The sequence below is a fragment of the Procambarus clarkii genome, chromosome 23 (assembly GCF_040958095.1).
Source record: "Procambarus clarkii isolate CNS0578487 chromosome 23, FALCON_Pclarkii_2.0, whole genome shotgun sequence".
Taxonomy (NCBI): Eukaryota; Metazoa; Arthropoda; class Malacostraca; order Decapoda; family Cambaridae; genus Procambarus; species Procambarus clarkii.
Genome location: NC_091172.1, coordinates 38,449,511 through 38,472,000, shown reverse-complemented (window position 1 = coordinate 38,472,000; position 22,490 = coordinate 38,449,511). Strand labels below are relative to the sequence as shown.

At 42.0% G+C, this 22,490-nt stretch overlaps 1 protein-coding gene across 1 annotated transcript in view; it reads right to left on the bottom strand.

Moving 5' to 3' along the window:
• Nucleotides 1-22,490, bottom strand: part of LOC138367911 (sulfotransferase 1E1-like) — a 43,069-nt gene that overhangs the window by 16,131 nt on the left and 4,448 nt on the right. The window contains exon 2 of the mRNA XM_069330188.1: nucleotides 14,168-14,270. Coding sequence (XP_069186289.1) covers nucleotides 14,168-14,270 — 103 coding nt within the window. The remainder of the gene's footprint in view (nucleotides 1-14,167; nucleotides 14,271-22,490) is intronic.

Here is a 22,490-nt window from a genome sequence, read left to right as displayed (position 1 = left end):
TGTTTTGAGAAACAACTCGGGCAGGTGGCCTTCCATCTTCGGCCTCCAGACCAGCTGGTCGTCTATAGAAGGTAAAAGTTTGCTCAGAGTTTTGTAGTATAGGGATAGTCAATTCGTTGCCTGACTGGGAGTGCTCCAATTATTTAGATTTTGCTTAATTCTGAATAAATTAATTAGCTAGTAATTTGTCTTTTTATTAGTTTCCATGTGTGTGTTATATTTATGTGAATTGGTCCTTGTCACGTGGTCCCCACGAGGCCGAGTTGAATTGGGCGCCGATTCTAACACCAAATCGAAATTCATCATTACCGTTGATTTTTAATTAATTCCACACTTAAGATCCAAAGTCATATGTTCCTAGTGGGGATCAAGCCCCAAGGTTGATTGGTTAGCATGATCGATCCAGACCTCGATCATTGCCCAGTGTAACTGGTCTGGTGGTGGCGGCGGAATGGCGACCCTTGGGTTTTGCTAGAAGCCTAGTCCACATCATACGGGTTGTAGAATCTCAAGCCGGTAAATCGTCTTGAAACCACGTGGCGTGGGGTCGGCTCAAGTGAAAGTTTTGGGGTCTCTTGGTAGAGAACAAAAGTAAGATACGGGTAGAGGGAGAGAAAAGGGGGTAAAGATTATTCAGAACCCCCCCCCCCCCATCTTACAAGGGAGAAAGAGAGAGGGAGAGGGTGTTACGAACCAAAATTCCTCGCCCAAGCATGAAGCCGTGATGTCCACACCATGTGTGAGTCCCCTCCCAAAAATCCCACAACATGGACAACGCCATCTAGAGATGCCGGGAGATGCCGGTAATAAGTGCTGGATTCCTGTCCTAATCGGCACCTCTGGTGAGGTGGTGCTTAGACAGTGAACGCCATCTATGGAACGAAGAGATGGACGTTTGTGTCTAAGCTAGTAAGTGATGTTTCCTAGTGATCCCATGTAGTGTCCCCAGTACTGATGACGTGTCTGCTTTCAGAGTCATCCTAGGACGGCTGTGAGGTACGTTGAATCAGTCTACCCAAGGTAGCCAAGGTCTCTTCACTAGTCTGCTTTGTAGAAGCTGTAAGCCACCCCCGGACGACCTCTGCTGAGTGTGTGATTGCCTGCCTGAGTAGTGGCATTAACGGGATTCGCCGTATCCGGGGCTGGTTGGTGGAAGAGACAACCCACTGTGGTGCCAACCGAGGAGAGTGACCAGCGAGTCACACGAGGCTTAGGGCTAGGGCTCGCAACCCTAGTATTAGTCGTGGAGTGGCCTAACAGCGAGGCTGACTAGTACCTGCCAGCTACAGGCTGGACTGTGGTTGTAGGCCATCACGACGAGGCACCCAGTGGGATTGTAATTTGGCTGGCCTGTGGCCAGGGTAGATTCATCGTGGGTTCTGGGCCACGGAAGAGGAAACCAGGAAAGGCTACGCAGAGTGAGCGTCGCCAAGTGATCAGTGTCTTCAGAGGAAGACGAAGATGTATATACTGTGTAGTAATAATTCCCTTTTGTGGTTTTAATTTACATACGGAGGTGGGAAAGGAATATATATATAAATTAGTATACTTGTGTATTTAATGTACCTCCCCCGTTGATTTTACTTGCATTACGGAGCTCACCCCTTGAAAGCCTCTACTAACTTGGGGCCGGATACCCAAAAAACTAATACCATCAGAAAAGAACCCGGTTGCGTCCCAGTAGGGCCGTAACATTATTGGCATCCCCAGCGGGATCCGACCCCTTGTCAAGTATGTTTGACAGGGGTGGTGACGTAGTGCAATCCCCTGTGAATAATTCCCCTGTTTGTAATTATTAGGACGTTATACGTCCTGTTCAGTGTAGCGTGATCACGTGCAGTATTGGCGAGTGCGGTGCTCGGTGTGATTAAGTGCAATATTGGCGAAGTACAGTGCTCGGTGTGTTAAGTGCTCAAGTGAAGCGGTGTGTTAAGTGTTCGTGCACCACTTAAGTGACAATGGCGGAGAAAGTGACAATTGAGGATCTGGACGATGTTCAGGACTTTCTGAACAACGAGGACTGTCTTGCCAGATTGAAATATCTGGGAAAGCAAGAACTTGTGCTAGTGAGTGCCTATCTGGAGATCAAAATATGTGAAAGTGATTCCCGTGTTGAGATCTTGTGAAAGGTTCACAAACATTTGAAGGCCGGGGAGAAGCAGGAAAGGGAGGCACAGAGTACAAAGGAAAGTGAAGTGGTAGTTGCCACTGAAAAGGAAGATAAAGGTAGTGACGGTGAAAGTGATGCAGGTGAACTGAATATAAGTTTTCTAACTGTCAGAATGCGTGCCTTAGAAATAAATAGTGAGATAGAGTGGAAGAAGTTAGAAATAGAACGGGAAATTAAAGAAAAGGAAATGGCAATGAAAGGAAAGGAAATAGAGAAAGAACGAGAAATAAAAGAAAAGGGAATGGAAATGAAACGTTTGGAATTACAAGAAAGGAAAGAAGAGCGAGAAAGAGAAGAAAGAAGAGAAAGAGAGAGAGAGAAGAACGAGAAAGGGAAGGAAAGGCAACACGAGTTAGAAGTGCTACGATTAGGTGGTCAGAGGAAAACAACGGAAACAAGTAGCTTCGATCCGGTAAGAAATATAAAGATGGTCCCAAAATTCAACGAAAAGGAAGTTTCGAAGTTCTTCGCTGCCTTCGAGAAGGTTGCTGCCTCTTTGGCTTGGCCAAAGGAGAATTGGGCCATCATGATACAGTCCGTCTTAACTGGGAAGGCCCAAATTGCCTACTCCACGTTGTCCCTTGATGACTCCAGTGATTACAACAAGGTGAAAAAGGTAGTGCTCATGGCTTACCAGTTGGTGCCTGAGGCTTATAGGCAGAAGTTCAGGAACCTGAAGAAGACCTCGGAGCACACGTTCACCGAGTTTGCGACCATCAAGGAACGGCTTTTTCAGGAGTGATGTGCTTCTCGGAAGGTGAAGACGAAAGAAGACCTCGAGCAGCTCATACTGTTAGAGGATTTCAAAGACTGCCTATTAGGGGATCTGAAGACATACTTAGAGGAACAACAGATGGAGACCTTAAGTGCAGCAGCCACTATGGCTGAAGAATACGTCTTGACGCATAGGCCTTCTGTTAGGTATGTCCCAAAGACCTACTCAAGATATTCGGCCAAACATAAACCTGAGGATAAGACCTCGTAGTGCCGCCAAGTCAACTTCAGATAGTCCTAGGAGGTTTAGTCCAAATTAAGGACATAATGTGTTGGACCTGTGGAAAGAAAGGGCACATCGCTGCTAGGTGTCGTAGCAGAGCGGGTAACAATCCACGTAGGGAAGTTATGCTGGTATGTAGTATAGTACCACCGATGGCCACCCTAGAGAAGAGGAAAGAGTTGTTCGCCTCATATACTCCACAAGGGTATGTATCAAGTGACCACTTTGGTAAGCCCGCGGTAGTACTCAGAGACAGTGGAGCTGCCCAGTCTCTGATTTTGGAAAAGTCATTACCTGAAGGTGTATCAGCGAATGGGACACAGAAGGTAATCCTAGGTGGTTTTCCTTCCACATTGTATACGTTGCCCTTTTGATAAAGGTGCATTTAGAGTCCCAACACTTCAAAGGCGAGTGTAAGTTAGCTGTGGTGGACAGTCTTCCCATAGAAGGAATTGACGTTATTTTGGCCAATGACTTAGCCCTAGGTTTGTTACCTAACCATACCCTGGTCATGGAAGATCCAGTGTGTGAAGAGACAAGTCCAATTGCGGTAGTGCAAACAAGGTCTCAGGCTCAATTCCAGGTACCATCAGATTTAAATGCTTTGTTTGACTCTCCTCCTATCCCACAGGTTACGAGTAGCCATTCACCTGACCCGCCAGTCCCGATGCCAGTTCCTGAATGCTGGACTTGAGCCAGTCTGCTAGAAGTGCAAAGGAAGGACCCTCAAGTACAAAAGTTGGCTAATACCATAGAGTCTCCTACGAAAGGAGGTGATCTGTACATCTGGTCGAATGAAGTACTATGTCGCAGGTGTCCACCGAAATACCCCCAGTCAACTGAGGTTGGTAAGCGGATAGTCGTCCCAGCCGTGTTCCAATCTAAGCTGTTAGAAACGGCTCATGCCAATAGATTTGCTGGACATGGTGGGGTTTCGAAAACCTTTCATCAACTAGCTAAGTGTTTCTACTGGCCGCACATGAAGAAGGACGTACGTCGCTTCTACAAAACCTGCCACGCCTGCCAGATGGCAGGGAAAGCAAACCAGCCTGTACCTAAAGCTCCTTTATGCCCTATCCCATCCATGGGTGAGCCCTTCGAGCCCCTCATTCTGGATATAGTTGGCCCGCACCCCTTCTACCTCAGGGGTGCAGTATTTGCTCACTATATTAGATCGGGTTAGTAGGTACCCAGAAGCGATCCCTCTTAAGACCATCACAGCTAAGGTCTTGGTGAAACATCTACTCTGGTTCGTCTCGCGATATGGTCTCCCTAAGACCATTCAGACGGATCAGGGATCGAACTTTATGTCCCGTTTGTTTGGCCAATAGATCGCCGACTTGGGAATCCAGCAGACAACCTCCAGCGCCTACCACCCCGAGTCGCAAGGAGCTTTGGAGCATTTCCACCAGACGCTGCAGGGCATGCTTAGGAAGTTTTGCTATGACCGACAGAGTAAGTGGGTTGAAGACCTACCCTACCTCCTATTTGTGGTAAGATCAGTGCCTAATGAATCACTAGGAATCTCCCCATTCGAAATTATTTATGGTCACTTTGTGAGAAGTCCCTTAGAAGTGGCACGAGACCATTGGCTGGACGAGGAGACCGACGTAGACGTTGTGGACTGGCTATCTACAAATAAAGGCAGGTTGTTCTCTGCTTGAGAGATGGCAAAGAAAACCTTAGAGAACACTCAGAAGACCAACAAGAGCAGGTACGATAAGAGGACCAAACAAAGGGATTTCCTGGTAGGGGATCTAGTTTTCGTATGTACTCCTACAGTGACCAGAAGTTTGAGTGCTAAATTTGTAGGTCCTTACCAGGTGTTAAGAAAGGTTACTAGTCACAATTACCTTCTTAACACTCCAGACCGCAAAAAGAAGGAAACTTTAGTTCATGTTAACATGATTAAAAAATATGAGGGCCAAGATACACTCCCAATAACCATGGTGACAACTAAAGATGACATTGAGGAGGATGAGAATGTACTAATTCCGATATTCTGTGTAATTTGCAGGCAAAATTGACGCATGTGAACGGAGGAGATCAACCATCAATGCTGAAAATGATCCGGAGATACAAGACAATCTTCAGAGATGTTCCAGGACTAACATCTGTCCTACAGCATGACGTTGTACTGGAGGAAGGAATCCAGCCTATAAAGCAACACCCCTACCGACTCAATCCCCTAAAGAAAAAGGTGGTGGAAGATGAGGTGGAGTACATGTTGAAACACCATCTGATAGCCCCAAGCACAAGCCCATGGTCATCCCCGATACTACTAGTGCCCAAACCTGGTAAGATATACCGTTTCTGTATTGATTATCGCCAGGTGAATAAGGTCACAGTAGCTGACTACCTATCTTCTCCCCAGAGTAGAGGAATGTCTCGATGCCATAGGCAAAGCTAGCTACCTGACGAAATTTGACCTATTTAAGGGCTATTGACAAGTTCCCCTCACGGAGAGGGCCAAACCCATCTCTGCGTTCGTGACTCCCGACGGCCTGTTTGAGAGATGTCAGGTGATGCCGTTTGGGATGAAAAACGCAGCATCCACCTTCCAGAAGCTGATGGGTATTGTGCTGCGTGACGTAGAAAACACCTTGGTCTACATCGATGATGTATTAATATATGATGTTAATTGGCAGGACCATCTACGTCACATAGAGAACTTCTTCGAGGCCATGCTCCAGTCAGGGTTGGTAGTCAACCTGCACAAATCTGAGTTTGCCAAAACCTCTGTCATCTTTTTAGGTCATAAGGTAGGAGGAGGATGGATTGCGCCAAAGGCCAGCAAGATAGAGGCAATAGTCCAGTACCCTACACCAGCCACCAGGAAGGACATCTTGCGTTTCCTTGGTATGGCTGGTTTCTACCATAAGATTGTCCGTAACTTTTCATCCATAGTCCCCCCTTCCTGACAAATCGTTTGAGGAAGGGTGTGAAGCTGTCATGGGATGAACATTGCCAGGAAGCCTTTGAGAGCCTCAAGGCGATTCTAATCTCTTCTCCAATCCTCAGGTCCCCGAGTTTTGAGGATAGATTTATCCTAACAATCGACGCTTCCGACTATGGCCTGGGGTCCATATTATCTCAGAAGGATGAAAAAGGGGTGGAACATCCTGTAGCCTACCATTCTAAGAAGTTTACCCCCAGTCAGCTCAACTATTGCGTCATAGAGAAAGAGACGTTTGCTTTAATCAGTTCAGTCCAACACTTTGAAGTGTATCTAACTAGTAATAGTCATCCTATCCTAGTACGAACTGACCACAACCCTCTAAAGTTTCTCGCCCAGTTTAAACAGAAGAATCTTCGACTCACCAGATGGAGTCTATATCTGCAACTATATCCCCTCCAGATTGAGCACATCAAAGGAGTGATAACGTTGTAGCTGATGCATTGTCACGCATCTGAACAACTGATTAATTTGGTTTGTTTCCTTTATTGTTTTTAGAAACCCAAACCAAATTCTTTTGGTGGGAAAGGCTACCCAGAGTGAGTGTCGCCAAGTGATCAGTGCCTTCAGAGGAAAACGAAGATGTATATACTGTGTAGTAATAATTCCCTTTTGTGACTTTAATTTACATATGGTCGTGGGAAAGGAATATATATATATATATATATATATATATATATATATATATATATATATATATATATATATATATATATATATATATATATATATATATATATATAAATTAGTATACTTGTGTATTTAATGTACCTCCTCCGTTGATTTTACTTGCGTTACGGAGCTCACCCCTTGAAAGCCTCTACTAACTTGGGGCCGGATACCCCAAAAAACTAATACCATCAGAAAAGAACCCGGTTGCGTCCCAGTAGGGCCGTAACAGAGGGAGAGGGAGGGAGGGAGAGAGAGAGAGAGAGAGAGAGAGAGAGAGAGAGAGAGAGAGAGAGAGAGAGAGAGAGAGAGAGAGAGAGAGAGAGAGAGAGAGAGAGAGAGAGAGAGAGACCTGGACAATGCTGGGAACCCCTTTCCAATACTATCCTATAAAAAAGAATGTCTGTCTGTTTCTCTTGCTTGCCTTTCAAAATTTATCTCCAGACTTTGCAGGGGGGTAAGGGACAGACATAGGCTGGTCGGGGAACCTTGCCTTATTATGATTTCGGGGTTCAGTGTCCCTGCGGCCCGGACCCCGACCAGGCCTCCTCAGGCTTAAATTAAATTCGTTAAGAAATATTAGCATTTCTAAACACCCCCTTGGTCATAGGTATTGAGACTTGCGAGGAGACAAGTGTGAAATATTGCGTGTGACTAATGTGAAGTTGTTACTGAAAAAAACATGGAAATAGGAAGATTAGAGAAAGAAAAGCAAAGCCTCTGAATCTGATATATTTCTTCAGTGGATCTTTTGAGGGGAAGCAGGTAGGTAGGTCGATGAGATAGCTCGAGGGAGAGATAGCTAGATATTGATAGAAATAGAGATAAAGATAATTACAGGTTGGTAGAAATAATGATAATTACAGGTAGGTAGTGATAAAGGTAAGTACAGATAGGTAGAGATAAAGATAGGTAAAGATCTTAAGAGATAGAGATTTGGTAGAGACGGAGATAGATCTAGAGATAGAAAGGGGAGACAAACATAGAGATCCAGGCATCCTCGGGTACTACCATAGTATATATAACAAAAATAAAAATAAATTGGAGAAGAAAAACGAGTGTTATCTGGACTTTCATCCCTGGGAGACTAGATAGCGCACAAGTACTGCACAAGCAGAGGAAGGTCAGGATAGCAGTGCAGATACTTCACAAGCAGAGGAAGGTAAGGGATCAGAGGATACTGTACAACAAGCCAGGGGGCCAGATTCACGAAGCAGTTACGCAAACACTTACGAACCTGTACATCTTTTTACAATCTTTGGCGGCCTTGTTTACAATTATTAAACATTTAATGAGCTCCGAAGCACCAGGCGGCTGTTTATAACAATAACGACAGTTGATTGGGAAGTTTTCATGCTTGTAAACTGTTTAATAAATGTAACCAAAGCCGTCAAAGATTGAGGAAAGATGTACACGTTCGTAAGTACTTGCGTAACTGCTTCGTGAATCTGGCCCCAGGTTTTTGAGGCAAGAAGGACTCGAACAACAAACACCTCATGCACAAGTAAAAATGATCACGGGAAAACAGGAACCAATATTTCGAAGGGGAAACCAAGGCATTCTTGCAGAGATGAGTACTGAGTAGCATTAAGGTTATGTTCGCCAATGAAGATGCAATTACAAATAAAGGTGTAGGGTTGGAGGTATAGAAGGCTGAATAACACCCACACATTATATAGCAATAACTGAAACGAAACTAAAGAGTGTTATAAAAATATTGCAATCTTCTCACAAGGATATCAAGTAATAAAATAAGACGGTGGTGTAGGTGGGGTAACCAACCACTACAATCTCCGAGGTGATTGTAGCCAGGGTAATGCTATAGTCACACTGGAGCTGTGAGGAAGTATAAGTATTAGAAGGAACAAGTAAGCAAGAGCACACACTAGCAATAGCAACAGTTGGTGACAAGAAGGTAGTAGTAGTAGTTGAAGCGAGGAGTTACAACCCATCGCTAAAAAATACAAGGCCTATAGAAAAATATGACAGATGCAATGAAACTTGCCTAAAGGTAATGTAAAAAGCACCAATGGTGGCAAGGGGGATCCAGGGCTAAGAATCTTATAGTTGCGAAGTTCAAATACAGAGAAATAGACTGAATAAAAAAGGACCCCCCCCCCCTCACAAGGGGCATGAAAATGGAGAACAAAACTGGTAGATACGGGACAACACTTCCTGAAGCAACATATTACAGAAGCAACGAGTCAGGGATCTACCAGCAACACTAGACATGGTATTTACCCAAACTGTCCCAGATATTAAGATAATAGTGTACGAGATGCCCTCTACTGCCAGTGACGACTGCACTATCATGCTAGAGAACATAATGAAACTAAAGGAATATGATTAACCAAGGAACACATTGACGAAGAAGATATTAGAGACGTTGGGATTTACGTGAAAGTGAGGGACTATCTTAGTGAAGTCCAGTGGGGAAGGGAAATCAACAATAGGATTATGGAATTAATTTATCAGAAATGTTCATATGTAATGGAGAAGTTCATCCCATTCAATAGGGAGATGGACGAGAAAAGAGAAGTATACTCCTGGTTCAATAGGGAATGTAGAGAAGCAAAGGAAAGGACCAGGAAAGTACAGAAACTGAGAAGCAATTTAAAAACGACAATACAGCAAAGGTTAAGGCCCATCTAAAGCTGTTCTATAGCCAGATAAAGAGGAAATCATAAGGAATTGACATGTGATGAGGTTGGAGAGACATGGTAGAATGCTCACGGAAAATGACAAGGAGGTCTGTGAAACACTCAACAATAGATTTTAGGAGTCTTTAAGAACGAGCAAGTGTGGCGACCAGGCTAACGAGATGAAATACTAAGGTATCACTGGACGAAAAATGAGTCAACGTTGAGAACATTAGTAAACACCAGGATGAATTAGACACAACAACATCAATAGAACCAGGCCAATTATCACCATGGCGGTTGCAAGAGGCTGCAGAAGTACAATGTCACTCGTTGACTACAATTTTCAATAAAACATTTGAGACTGGAAAACTTCCAGAATTCTAGACAAAAGGCAAACATAGTTTTTGTATTCAAATGTGTGAAGACAGAAGAACCTAAATTACTCTCCAATGTCGCTGACAATATTCTGTGTAAAGTGCTGGAAAAAAGTAATCAGGTTGAGAATAAGTAAACATGTGCAGAGGATAAACGTTGTAGCGAAGATGCAACATGGATTGAAACAGAGAAAAGACGTGCCTAACAAACTTGATAGAGTTCTATGAAAAGGTTATTAAAATAAATAATGAAAAGAAAGGCTGGGAAGGGAATATTTGTCGAGATGGTTAAAAATCTTTAAGTGCAGTTGCTAATGAAAGGCTGGCATACAAGATGAAGAAGGAAGCTGTGATAAATGAAGAAACAGCTCTGGATAAAGTACTACCTGAATGACAGAAAACAGAGTCAGAGACGAGGGTTCGAGTTGGAAGGAGGTAACAAGTGGAATTCCCCCAAGGATCCTCGGACCTCCCTGCTGTTAACAATTGTTGTGAATGACCAACCTGATGGAGTAAGTTTGACATGTCAATGTTCCCAAAAGGCTGACGCAAATAAAGAAAGTAAACACCGAAGGTGACTGTAGAAATTTGCAGGATGACATTGACAAACCCCAGAAATGGCAAACATGTGGTTGCTAGAATTCAATATTAATAAATGTAACTTAATGGAGATGGCAAAATGAGAAAGGAGTCTAGAAGGTATCTACACCATAAATGAAAAAACCTACATGAGTGGGAAAGAAAAAAGGAGTTTGGAGAAGATATAATTCAAACACTGTCTCGACCAGAGGCACACATTATCAGGGTAACAAATTATGGGATGCTGCTAAACATTATAATGATATTAAGAAACATTAATCAAGGCTGGTTATTAAACCAAATCTGGAATAAGCAGCACCAGCCTGGAGTCTGCACCTCGTGAAACAAAACCAGAATTTACAAAGTACAAAGTTTTGCAACAGGATTAGTACCTGAGCTAAGAGAGATAAGCTCTTTAATTATTTTTAATTCACTGTGTTGGGGGACAGGAAGCCAGAGTGTATTCATTCAGAGGTTCCCCCCCCCAGGGTAGAATTATTGACCCCGCGCAGGATGCAACCCCACAACAAGCTGACTAACTCTTGATTACTTACTTGCTGCTAAGTAAACAGACAATTAGGTGAAAGGAAACGTGCCCAACCATTTGTGTATCGCCCTGGATTCGAACCCGGAATTCTTGATTGTGCGTCGAGAACGAACCCGAGTGTACTACCGGGAACCTGTCTATGAAGACAGGTTCAGGAAATTAGATTTCAAATCCCCGGATGAGAGAAGAGAGAGGGTGGTTATGATCGTAACATACAAAATACGGAGAAAAATTGATAACGTGGACAAGGACAGCCTTTTTAAAGGGAGAAGAAGCAGGACAAGAAGATATAGGTAGAAGTTTAAAACGCAAATGAGTCGAAGAGACGTACGAAAAATCTGGTACCCTATACAGATGGTCAACAAGTGGAATGATTTGGAAGAGGAAGTTGTAGAAACCCCTTCCCTCCAGCCACAACTTTAACGTTAGATTCCATTTAGAATTCGAAAATCAGAATAGATAAATTATAGATCAACAGGTACAACAATGTTAATTAAAGGGGATGAAGAACTAGACCTCACTTCCCCGTAGTCAGTGATAGGTAAGTACTGATAGGTAAATACACCTTATAGCACTCACACAAGCCACAATGAGCAAAGAAGTCCAAGATAACCTTTATGTAAACTTTACTTCACATAAACTAAGCGAATACTCCATAACAACACAGAACCACACACTGCCAGAGTAGTTAGTAAATAATGCACTGTAACACCATAAGACTGTTTAGTTGGATTTAGTTAATACATGCATAGTACATGAGCCAGTCAGACAGGATTTTGAGAGGCGTCAGGGTGTCTGAGCCATACTCACACCTCTAGAGTGTTAATGACGACAAACTGACCAGTGGTCAGGTCGTGTGACTTTACCTTGCTTCTGCTAAACTAATAATTGCAGCCAGGTAGCCGGGTGTGTATTTCAAACAAGCCGCCCGTTAAGGCGTGGCTTGGTAGATGGTCTGGGGCTATCTATTTAGTTGGTGGAGTTAGCTCCCAGATTCCCAATAAATACCCAGGGAACTGTATATTCGAGAGCCTAGCACAGCATCAACAGAAAACAGAACAGACTGGGGGTGGACAACTGAACATCAGCCAGTCTAGGCTGTCAGGCTGGGTGGGGACTCTGCCTCCACCCCATCTCTACCCAGATTAGGCTCAGACTCTTGATGAGTTGAACCTTAGGGTGACTTATTTCGTGTTTCCCAAACTTTAAGGTGTTGTGTGATTAGCAGGGGCAGAGAGTCATAGTGCCCTCAAGGTCTTGTGTGGTGACTCACATTGGTTATTAATCTGGACAGTGTCAACATTAAGGAAAATTGCTTGAATTATGAATCTTATCATGTTAAATATACTTGATTAACTTACTTTTTAATCTGACTTTAATTGTGTTCCCTAGATCTTGGATTTTCTGATATATTGCAAATTAAGCGTAGAACACTCATGAGTTTATTGCCTTAAGGAATCTTGCATGGAACAAGATACATGATTCCAGTTTATACATGCTAAAGTAACATTGATAACAGCTTAAAGTACAGACGAGTTCCATTCCTTGTCTTGTATGTAATGAACTAGAATGGATGGTAGCAGCCCTTTCTACCTCTACGTCTATCTTTTCTACTTCACTTTCTACTATCTACCCTTATGCTTCTACCTTCTACTTTCAACTCTTCTCTAATTTCTACTTTTCCCAATGATCCCAATATCTTCCTCCCTCTAACTTTCCCTTTTACCTGACCACTCCTGCCTTACTCCCCCCTCTTATCACTCTTCCTGACCAACCCCGCTACTCCCTTACTACTTCCTCACTCCTCCCTCACCCTTTCTCTACCTCCCTCACCCTATACCTGATTGTTGTTTTTTTTATTGTTGCCGCCGAAGGCGGCTAGTTTATTGTGCATCCCATACTCATCCTGTGAGCGGTAGCGCAAAAGCATTACAAAGGGCACAAAAGGTCTTTATCAGACCTCATCTTAGATTATTACATAAACAATTTCATCTATCCTTCACACCTTATAGTTACAATGTCAGCTAGTTACAGAGAAAGTGCTATTTCAAGAGCTATATATTTACATTAAGTCATCATACATTAATGGTAGGTCTTATCGCTAATACATAATAGTTTGACCAATGGGGATATTACAGAGTCGTAGGGGTGCTTCTGTTTATTATTAGTCCTCACAATACACTACTTGTTTCTGAATCCTATATGTCGTTCATCTACTGGAAGCGAAATATGGATACAGTGCAAGGATTTCAGGTAATTTATCCATGGTAATAAGATAGGTTGCCATATCATACAGAGTGAGCTTAGATTTATCTCTAAATGGCTCAATTTCACTACAATCCAAGATATAGTGTTGGAGTGTGTGGCCCGGTCTTTGTCCACACACTTTACACTTTACTTCATCTAGATCCCTATACAAGCCGAACTGCCAGAGATACTTGTAGCCAAGTCTTATACGAGCTGTGACAACATCTGTTAGTCTACTGACTTTGTTACTTGCCCCATACACATGTTTTACTTCACACATTTCATAGTGATGAACTATGGACCTGCTAGTTTGCACAGTTCTACTTTCTTCAAATTCATCCAGGAGTTCTCGTCTAATGACACTTTTAAGGGACCTATTTGATAACTCAAGATTCAGTTCGATACTGTCTTTATTTACTGCAGCCTTAGCAAGGGCGTCAACTTTGTCATGTTCCTGCATGCCAATGATACCCTCACCAATTAAATCATTATTCTTTTCTTAGCATTTTCATTACACCCCTGTTCACCCTAGGAAGTGATGTGGTGGATGCTGACTCCATACATAGTTTCAAATATAGATATGGCATCTGGAGGTTATCTGGAGATGATTTCGGGGCTTTTAGTGTCCCCGCGGCCCGGTCCTCGACCAGGCCTCCACCCCCAGGAAGCAGCCTGTGACAACTGACTAACACCCAGGTACCTATTTTACTGCTAGGTAACAGGGGCATAGGGTGAAAGAAACTCTGCCCATTGTTTCTCGCCAGCGCCTGGGATCGAAGCCAGAACCACAGGATCACAAGTCCAGCGTGCTGTCCGCTCGGCCGACCGGCTCCCTTCCGGCATAGATGGAGAAGCTCAGGAATATGTACACCAATATATTGGCAGTTGAGAGGCGGGACCAAAGAGCCAGAGCTCAACCCCTGCAAGCATAACTAGGTGAGTACATGACAGTGTAGTCAACAATGAGTCAGGACAATGCAACTCACCTTTCCTAAAGAAGCCGTCTTTCTTCTTCTGAGCGCTCAAATAAATTTCAGGATTTTTAATGCTCCTATTTTTCATTGATGAGAAAGATGTGTGCTCGATCACCTAGAAAAAACAATGAATAAATTACTAAAAATAATCTTTACTTCTACAATAAAACTCAAATAATTTAACTATCATCATTATATCATGTTTAGACTGATATAATTATTGTTAAGATAAAGTGTTCCAAGACACCCTGAGAGCTAATCCTGCCTCATTGGTGCAATATATAGCATTCGTTATTATTAGTTAATAATAATGAATAATAATTAATAATGAATTAATACATTAGTACACCTGACTACCACTCTCCATCATTGGACCTCACCAACTTTCTCATTACCTGAACTTGACTAAGACTCAGGTAATGTCAACCTGAGTTGACCTTAGTACTTGATCACGAACTAACTTGACCCAGTCCCAGAACGTGGCTAGTTATCTCCATCCCATGAACTAACTCAACGTGGCTAGTAATCTCCACCCCATGAAGTACCTCAACGTGACTAGTAATCTCCACCCCATGAACTAACTCAACGTGGCTAGTAATCTCCACCCCATGAACAAACTCAACGTGACTAGTAATCTCCACCCCCATGAAGTAACTCAACGTGACTAGTAATCGCCACCCCATGAACTAACTCAACGTGGCTAGTAATCTCCACCCCATGAACAAACTCAACGTGGCTAGTAATCTCCACCCCATGAAGTAACTCAACGTGGCTAGTAATCTCCACCCCATGAAGTAACTCAGCGTGACTAGTAATCTCCACCCCATGAAGTAACTCAACGTGGCTAGTAATCTCCACCCCATGAACTAACTCAACGTGACTAGTAATCTCCACCCCATGAAGTAACTCAACGTGGCTAGTAATCTCCACCCCATGAAGTAACTCAACGTGACTAGTAATTTCCACCCCATGAACAAACTCAACGTGGCTAGTAATCTCCATCCCATGAAGTAACTCAACGTGACTAGTAATCTCCACCCCATGAAGTAACTCAACGTGACTAGTAATCTCCACCCTGTGAACTAACTCAACGTGGCTAGTAATCTCCATCCCATGAAGTAACTCAACGTGACTAGTAATCTCCACCCCCATGAACTAACTCAACGTGGCTAGTAATTGTTGGATATTTCCAACACCGAATACAGCATTGTTGTATTCTCATTACTTATTACTAACCATACTAAATATTGTAGTAAGTAAAGTTAACAACTCGTAGAATTCTCATGTACTAATATTTCATCTGTGCAGTAGGCTAGAATTCTCACGTCACCTGACGCCAGTATTGCGTCAGATTTCATTACAGTAAACACATTATATCCAATTTGTGTGAGAATTAAATACGATTCTCCATAATTAAAGCATTCTGTATGACAACTGATTGCAGACGAATTGTTCTCTAACTAAAAGCCGAATAGAGCGTTAGAATCATAGCGTCTACCTCGCGATAGAGTTAACGTCATCAATGAATGCCATGGGGAGACATTAATTCCTCTCCCTTATATATTTACTATTCTTAAATTAGTAAATATTAATAATTTGTTCCTCTAAATAATAAACCCGTCCAGTCTTTAAAGTTTTAAGCGCGAATGCGAGAAATATGAATGTTCGAGACAATAATTTGTGTTATGAACGTCGACTCGGCGTGGGTTGGAGGGACGCCATCCTCCTCAGTACGCGGACACGTGCAGAGCCGAAAGGAGGCAAAGCTGCGCTTACCGTACTCATAAAAGACGCCATTGTCCAGCAAATAGGACAGGTGTGATCCATCCTCAGATGAAAGCCGCCACTGTGAGGCGTGAATGACCTTGCAGATAATATCTTCAACTAGTGCTGGTGTTAAATAAGGGACCCCTTGATTTTTTTCCTGACGACACGTGGTCAGCCAACTTGAAGCGCATCACTATCCAGGATAGGTTCACCGGAGCCTGGGATGCGAAAATACGGCAATCTTAATACTTATACAGTGCCCACAGCTAAGTACTCCTTTATTTGATGCATCATTTACAGGTCTGATAATAGCAGGGTGATTGTTCGTTATGAAGCGGGATAACACCTAATAACAGGTGATTAGCATTTCATCTGTAAATCTTAACATTTTTGAATATAAATTGAGTAGTTAAATCAATTGCTACTGGTAGTTATTTATCTTGCAGCCCGAGAGAAGAATTCCTCATGCTGCCTTCTCCATGTTGAACCGTACCATTCGTCAGTGTACCGGATCTGGAGATTAAGAGGACTTCTATGGTTATCTAAAGGAATCTGCTTCAAGCTAAGATTTATTTCCTTTTTATCCATTCCTTTGCAATTTGATTTATTCAGAATGTTTTGATATTAATGTGTGATTTACTGTAACTCATTATTATGCTCATATTCATATTCTTCTTTATGTGAATGATATTGTATTCAGTATTATTTTATAGGATTAGATTATTATTAATTGAATTAGTGAACGAACCACACTGATTCCTGGACGTACTTACCTCCAGTAATAACCCCCCAATGTAGGTGTTTGAGGCTTTGTTTCTTTTAATAATACAGCCCATTAATTAATCTTATGATCATGATTTCTAGTTATATCCATAGTTACTGGTTTCATCTAGGAATTATTTAATGATCAGAAATTCTCAGTTTCCCTCTTTACTTTAAAAGCGGGTGGTCCTTCGTAATTTAATTTACTACTTTAATTATTAATTAATCAGAATCAAGCCCAAATATCCCACATTATGGTCCTTATCCGAACCGGATAGGCATTAAATTTATAATTAAAATATTAACCATTAATAGCTAATCCTTGTGTGATAGAAGCTAGACTAACTATTTAATTAATTGTGTCAACTAACATTGTAACACATTAGTTAGCCTAGATCACACTAACATATTGCTACTTTTACCTCATGTATAAAGTGGCTTTAGTGGGTCATAGCCAATTACCCACAACACTTAGACCTATACCTCACACCGAGGTGAGAATCTTTAGGTCACCAGGAGCAACAGCTCATAACTTTTACAACAACACCACCCTAACACCTGCGTTAGAGTGGCCTCACCATCTAACTATTATATACTTAGGTGGCAATGACATCCACCCAACTCGTCATCCAGCCGAGGTGATCAAACACCTCAAAAACATAATTTCTTCTTTCAAGCTCATCAGTGAATCAGTAGTATTCACATTAGTGGAACCTCGCCAACCAAGTCAAGATAATCGTTGGGGAGTAACTCCGGAATACTACCTGAGAGCTGCTAAGTACATAAATTTCAGGCTGAAAAAACGAGTGAGATTGGATGCCACATATATCCAATTTACAGCCAGACCTTACAGACAGAACCTGACCAGAGACGGTGTACATTTGTCAGGGGAATCTAGGTTGCATGTGGTTGACAAGTTAATTAACACCATCAACCATCACAAAAGGCTGTGGCTGGCAAGCCAAACTTAACTGTACATAATTATTCACCTGTGTGTGCAAGAGCACTCTTATAAAACAAAAAAAACAAAAATACAGCACAACTATTTACTTTACTGCACCATAATAATCTTTACCCATGTTATTAGGTAGAATTTAGGCTGAGATTGTGCTGAATTTGGTACAAGCCCAGACTAAATAAATTTATAGTTCTTAGTTAGGAATTATTACGACTAGATCTAAAACTAGTCAGTGTTGTGTATTATATTATTTGTGCTGACCCTCTATAGGGTGGGATAAATTTTGAGATAACTCTGATTGGAGTGTCTCCATAATATTTCTCTTGTATGCATTATTTTGTGTATTGCTGGATTATCTCCATTAACTCTGATGGTAATAAGGATGAGCTAACCAGACGAGAACTAGTGGTGGAGTTCAGACAGTACACAAAATATCTAGCTATTTGTTGTTAGGTAGGTAGGTACATTCAACCTCAAGTGAGGTAAAATATAAAGTAGTCACCTTAATTTGGGCTACAATTAATGTTACCTGTTCACTAATGAACAAGTATCCAAGCTTCATTAGTAATACATACCCTAACACTGTGAAGTTTGAACCTAAGCCCAACATGGCTACTCCTGAACAATTGAGGAGAACCTACATTGGCCTTAAAGGTCACTTGACCAGATTAATTAATAAGGCTGATGACTTAACTAAAGATAATCCCATTGACTCTTATCACTTAGAGTCAACAGTTAGATTGGCTGATCTGAAATTTGATCAAGTCAGAACTGCAGGTCAATCTTATCTTGATCTGCTAAATACTGTAGAAATTGATCCTGATGAAGTAAGTCAAATAGTAACCGACATCTCCCAATATGAAGAGGAGACTCGTGATAAAATTTTCAGGCTACCTAAATTAGCCAAACAGTCTGGAGCCAATGCCAGCAACACTGGGTCTCACTTCAATAATCACTTACCTGAGGTTCGTTTACCTACTCTAGACTTGCCCACCTTTTCAGGATTAGATACAGAAAATTGGGATAATTTTTGGACTTCCTTTGAAGTTCACATCCATAAGAAACAGTCTCTAGACAAAGTTTCTAAATTTTCATACCTACTCAGTCTTCTCACAGGAGAGGCTAAAAAGGTCATACATAACCTTACTCTTAATGAGAGTAATTATGAGGAAGCTATAAAACTTCTGAAGTTGAACTATTGCAACAAAGAGTTAAGTATAGCTACCCTTTATTATCAATTGCTAGATCTGAATGCACCAAACAGTAGACCAGAGTCACTTCAAAGCTTCAGACTAGAAGTAGAGTCTCTAGTAAAGGCCTTAGGTACCAAGGTTAATATACCTAGTTCTGAATGGTCTATCAAGCTATTGTTACAGAGGAAATTACCTCGAAACGTCTTGACAGAGCTCTGCTCACATTATAATACTGAGTTTCTTTACTCTCGATCAGATTTTCGAGGGGTTGAGGATCACAGTTAATAGGTTAAAGACTCATGACAAAATTAAACCTGAGTCCAAACCAATTAATACTGATATTTCAGTCAAACCTAAACAGACTCCAAGTAAGTCTAATAAATATAAATCCAAACCTACTCCATCCACCAGGAAAAGAAGTGGAAATGTAGGTACCTATTCAGTATCTCCTTCAGAGATAACCAATGACTTGTCTACTAAAGAGACTAAGTCTATTAACCAGAGAAAGTGTCTGTTCTGCAATCAGGAACACACCACTTACCAATGCTCTGCTTATCCTACGTATAATGCTAGAGTTAAAAGGTTACAGGAACTGCACAAATGCACTAAATGTATGGGTTCTCATGTTCCCAAGAAATGTGCAGTACCTTTACGTACTTGCAACCGTTGTAACCAAGGTGTACACCACTACGCCTTATGTAGGAAATCTCCTACACCAACTCTGACCACTGGAGAGAATTTTACTAATTCTACTGCAGTGCAATATTGTAAAGTACATCACGAAGTGAATGTACTTGCTACTGAGTCAGGCAATAGTACTACCTTGCCTACCGCTCAGCTTAAATTAATAAACCGAAGATCTAGAATTAACAGTAGAGGTCTCTTTGACCAAGGTTCCCAAAAAACCTTCATCACACAGCAGTTGGTAGATGATTTAAATTTAAAACCTACCAAAAGTGTGAAGTTAAACATTTCTGCTTTCCTGTCAAATAGTGGACCGCGTGACTACAAGGTAGTTAAATTACTAGTTAGATTAGGATCCTCTGCTAGCCCAATCCATGCGGTGGTAGTGGATAAGATTCCTACGGACCTGCAGGTCACAGGATTAGCTCGCACTGCGAGACACCTTAAGCGAAACCGCATGAGGCTAGCGGATCATAAAATAAATTCCGATTGCCTCACAGATATTGGAATATTAATAGGCGCGGATCATTATTACAAGTTTATCACTGGATGCACTAGGCAACATGGTATGAATTTGTTGTCGTCCGCAGGTGGCAAATTGCTCACAGGACCCGTGCTTTTCAGACAAGGTCCAGCGCCCACAAACCAACAAACCAATAATGTAATTGTGGCGTGACTAGGCTTAGAGCAGTCACCCCTACGCTTCAGGGAAATAGCCGAGGACATTGAGTCTGACCCACCAATACATCGTTTGTGGGATTTAGATACGTTAGGCATCATCCCTGAGCAACCAAGTCCTGATAATACATGGACTTACCAGCAATATCTGGATACCGTTGTCTACTCAAATAAACAATACTGGGTAAGACTACCATGGAAGTTAGATCATCCACAACTTCCAGTGAATTATTTTATGGCAGCCTCACAATTGCAGTCTCAATTAACACGACTGCAGAAGCAGCCAGACAAACTAACCATGTATCACCAACTTATCCAACAACAACTTAACAATAAGTTCATTGAAGTTGTTGAACACGATGACCGAAAAACAGGTCATTATTTACCTCACCATGCTGTGGTGAAAGACTCACTGACAACACCTATTCGTATTGTCTTTAATTGCAGTGCTAAAGTAAAGCCTAACAGTGTGTCTTTAAATGAATGTCTCCAAACGGGACCTAGCCTAACACAAAGGCTACATGACGTGTTGTTACGATTTCGCACAGGTATTTTTGCCTATACTGCTGACATCAGCAAAGCCTTTCTCCGAGTAGGATTGCAGGAGGAAGATCGTGACTACACAAAATTCCTCTGGTACAAGGATCCACTGGATCCTAACAGTGAAATAATCACCTATCGGTTTGCCTCTGTATTATTTGGTGCTACGTCCTCACCGTTTCTTTTGCAAGCAACATTAGACACGCATTTGAGGAAATCAGACAGCCCTTATAAGGCAACCATTAGCGACAACTTGTATGTCGACAATTTCCAGGGGACAACTAATGATCAAGCTGATCTGGTAGAAATCTACCATGAGGCTAACCGGGAACTGTTAGGAGCCAATATGCCTCTACAGTCATGGGCCTCAAATAATAAACTGCTTAACCAGTTAATCGAGAAAGAATTTCCCGATTATCAGGTACCCAGTAAATTAAAGGTTCTAGGCGTGGAATGGAACACCAACACTGACGAGATGAATGTCAAGTCAGTGCAAACTGATAACTCAACCCTTACCATGAGAACACTGCTCTCATTTGTCAGTCAACCATTTGACCCTTTAGGCCTACTTAGTCCTATATTAATAAGGGGCAAACTCCTAATGCAGGAGTGCTGGCAACAACATATGGGATGGGATGATCCGTTACCAAGTGAGTTACAAGCCAAATGGCAAATACTCTCAACGGATTTTAATCAGTTAGGTGTTTTGAAATTTCCACGTAATGCTTCAGGACCAAACTTACCCACCAATTTGCACGTTTTCTGCGATGCCTCTGGCAAAGCATATGGCGCAGTAGCCTATTTAGTTAACAGTGCTCAATCAATTTTACTCACATCTAAAGCAAGAGTTGCTCCCATCAAGAAGAGATCCTTACCTCAGATGGAGTTGACTGCATTGCTAGTGGGAGTAAGATTGGCTCATTGCCTGGCAAAAACACTCAATAATATCCACTTTGGTGAGATTGTAGTGTGGTCAGACAACGAGGCAGTCTTACAATGGGTTAGAAACAATAACAACAAAACTCCCCCTTACGTCAGCAATCGCGTCAGGGAGATTCATGATTTATCTACTGGATATAAGTTTAGACATGTTCCTACTAAGGACAATCCTGCAGATTATTTATCACGAGGATTGACATTAAAACAACTTGTCAAGTCTTCGCTGTGGTTCAATGGACCTTCATGGCTTGTTGGTGGTCAGTGGCCCAAACAAAAGCCACAAGTCATAGTGACCAGTATCACCACTCCCATGAAGGACCCCGAGCCTCAGCGAACATTAGCCATTAATCCTCATCATTATTCCAACTTAAGCAAATTGTTACGAGTGACTGCACACGTGTTTGATTTCCTCTCTAAAGTAGGAATTCGACACAAATTTCCCAATCCTGTTCACTATTGGATTAAGCGGGCGCAGCAAGAGACTTACGGAAGCGAATTTGAGAATCTTCCGGATAAACTCACTAAGTCTCTGGGCATCTGGTACGATGTCAACACTCATAACATACTACGATGTGGAGGACGTTTGCTACATGCAAAGATTGACTTAGACACTAAGAACCCAATCCTTTTACCTCGCCACCACATCATAACTAAACTTCTTGTCTTACATCACCATCAATATGGTACCCTACATGGTGGAGTTTTAGATACTCTCACCGACCTTAGACAAAAGTACTGGCTTCCTCAAGGTCGTCAGACTGTTAAGACCATTATTAAATCTTGTGTAATCTGTAAGAGATACGACGCTAGAGTC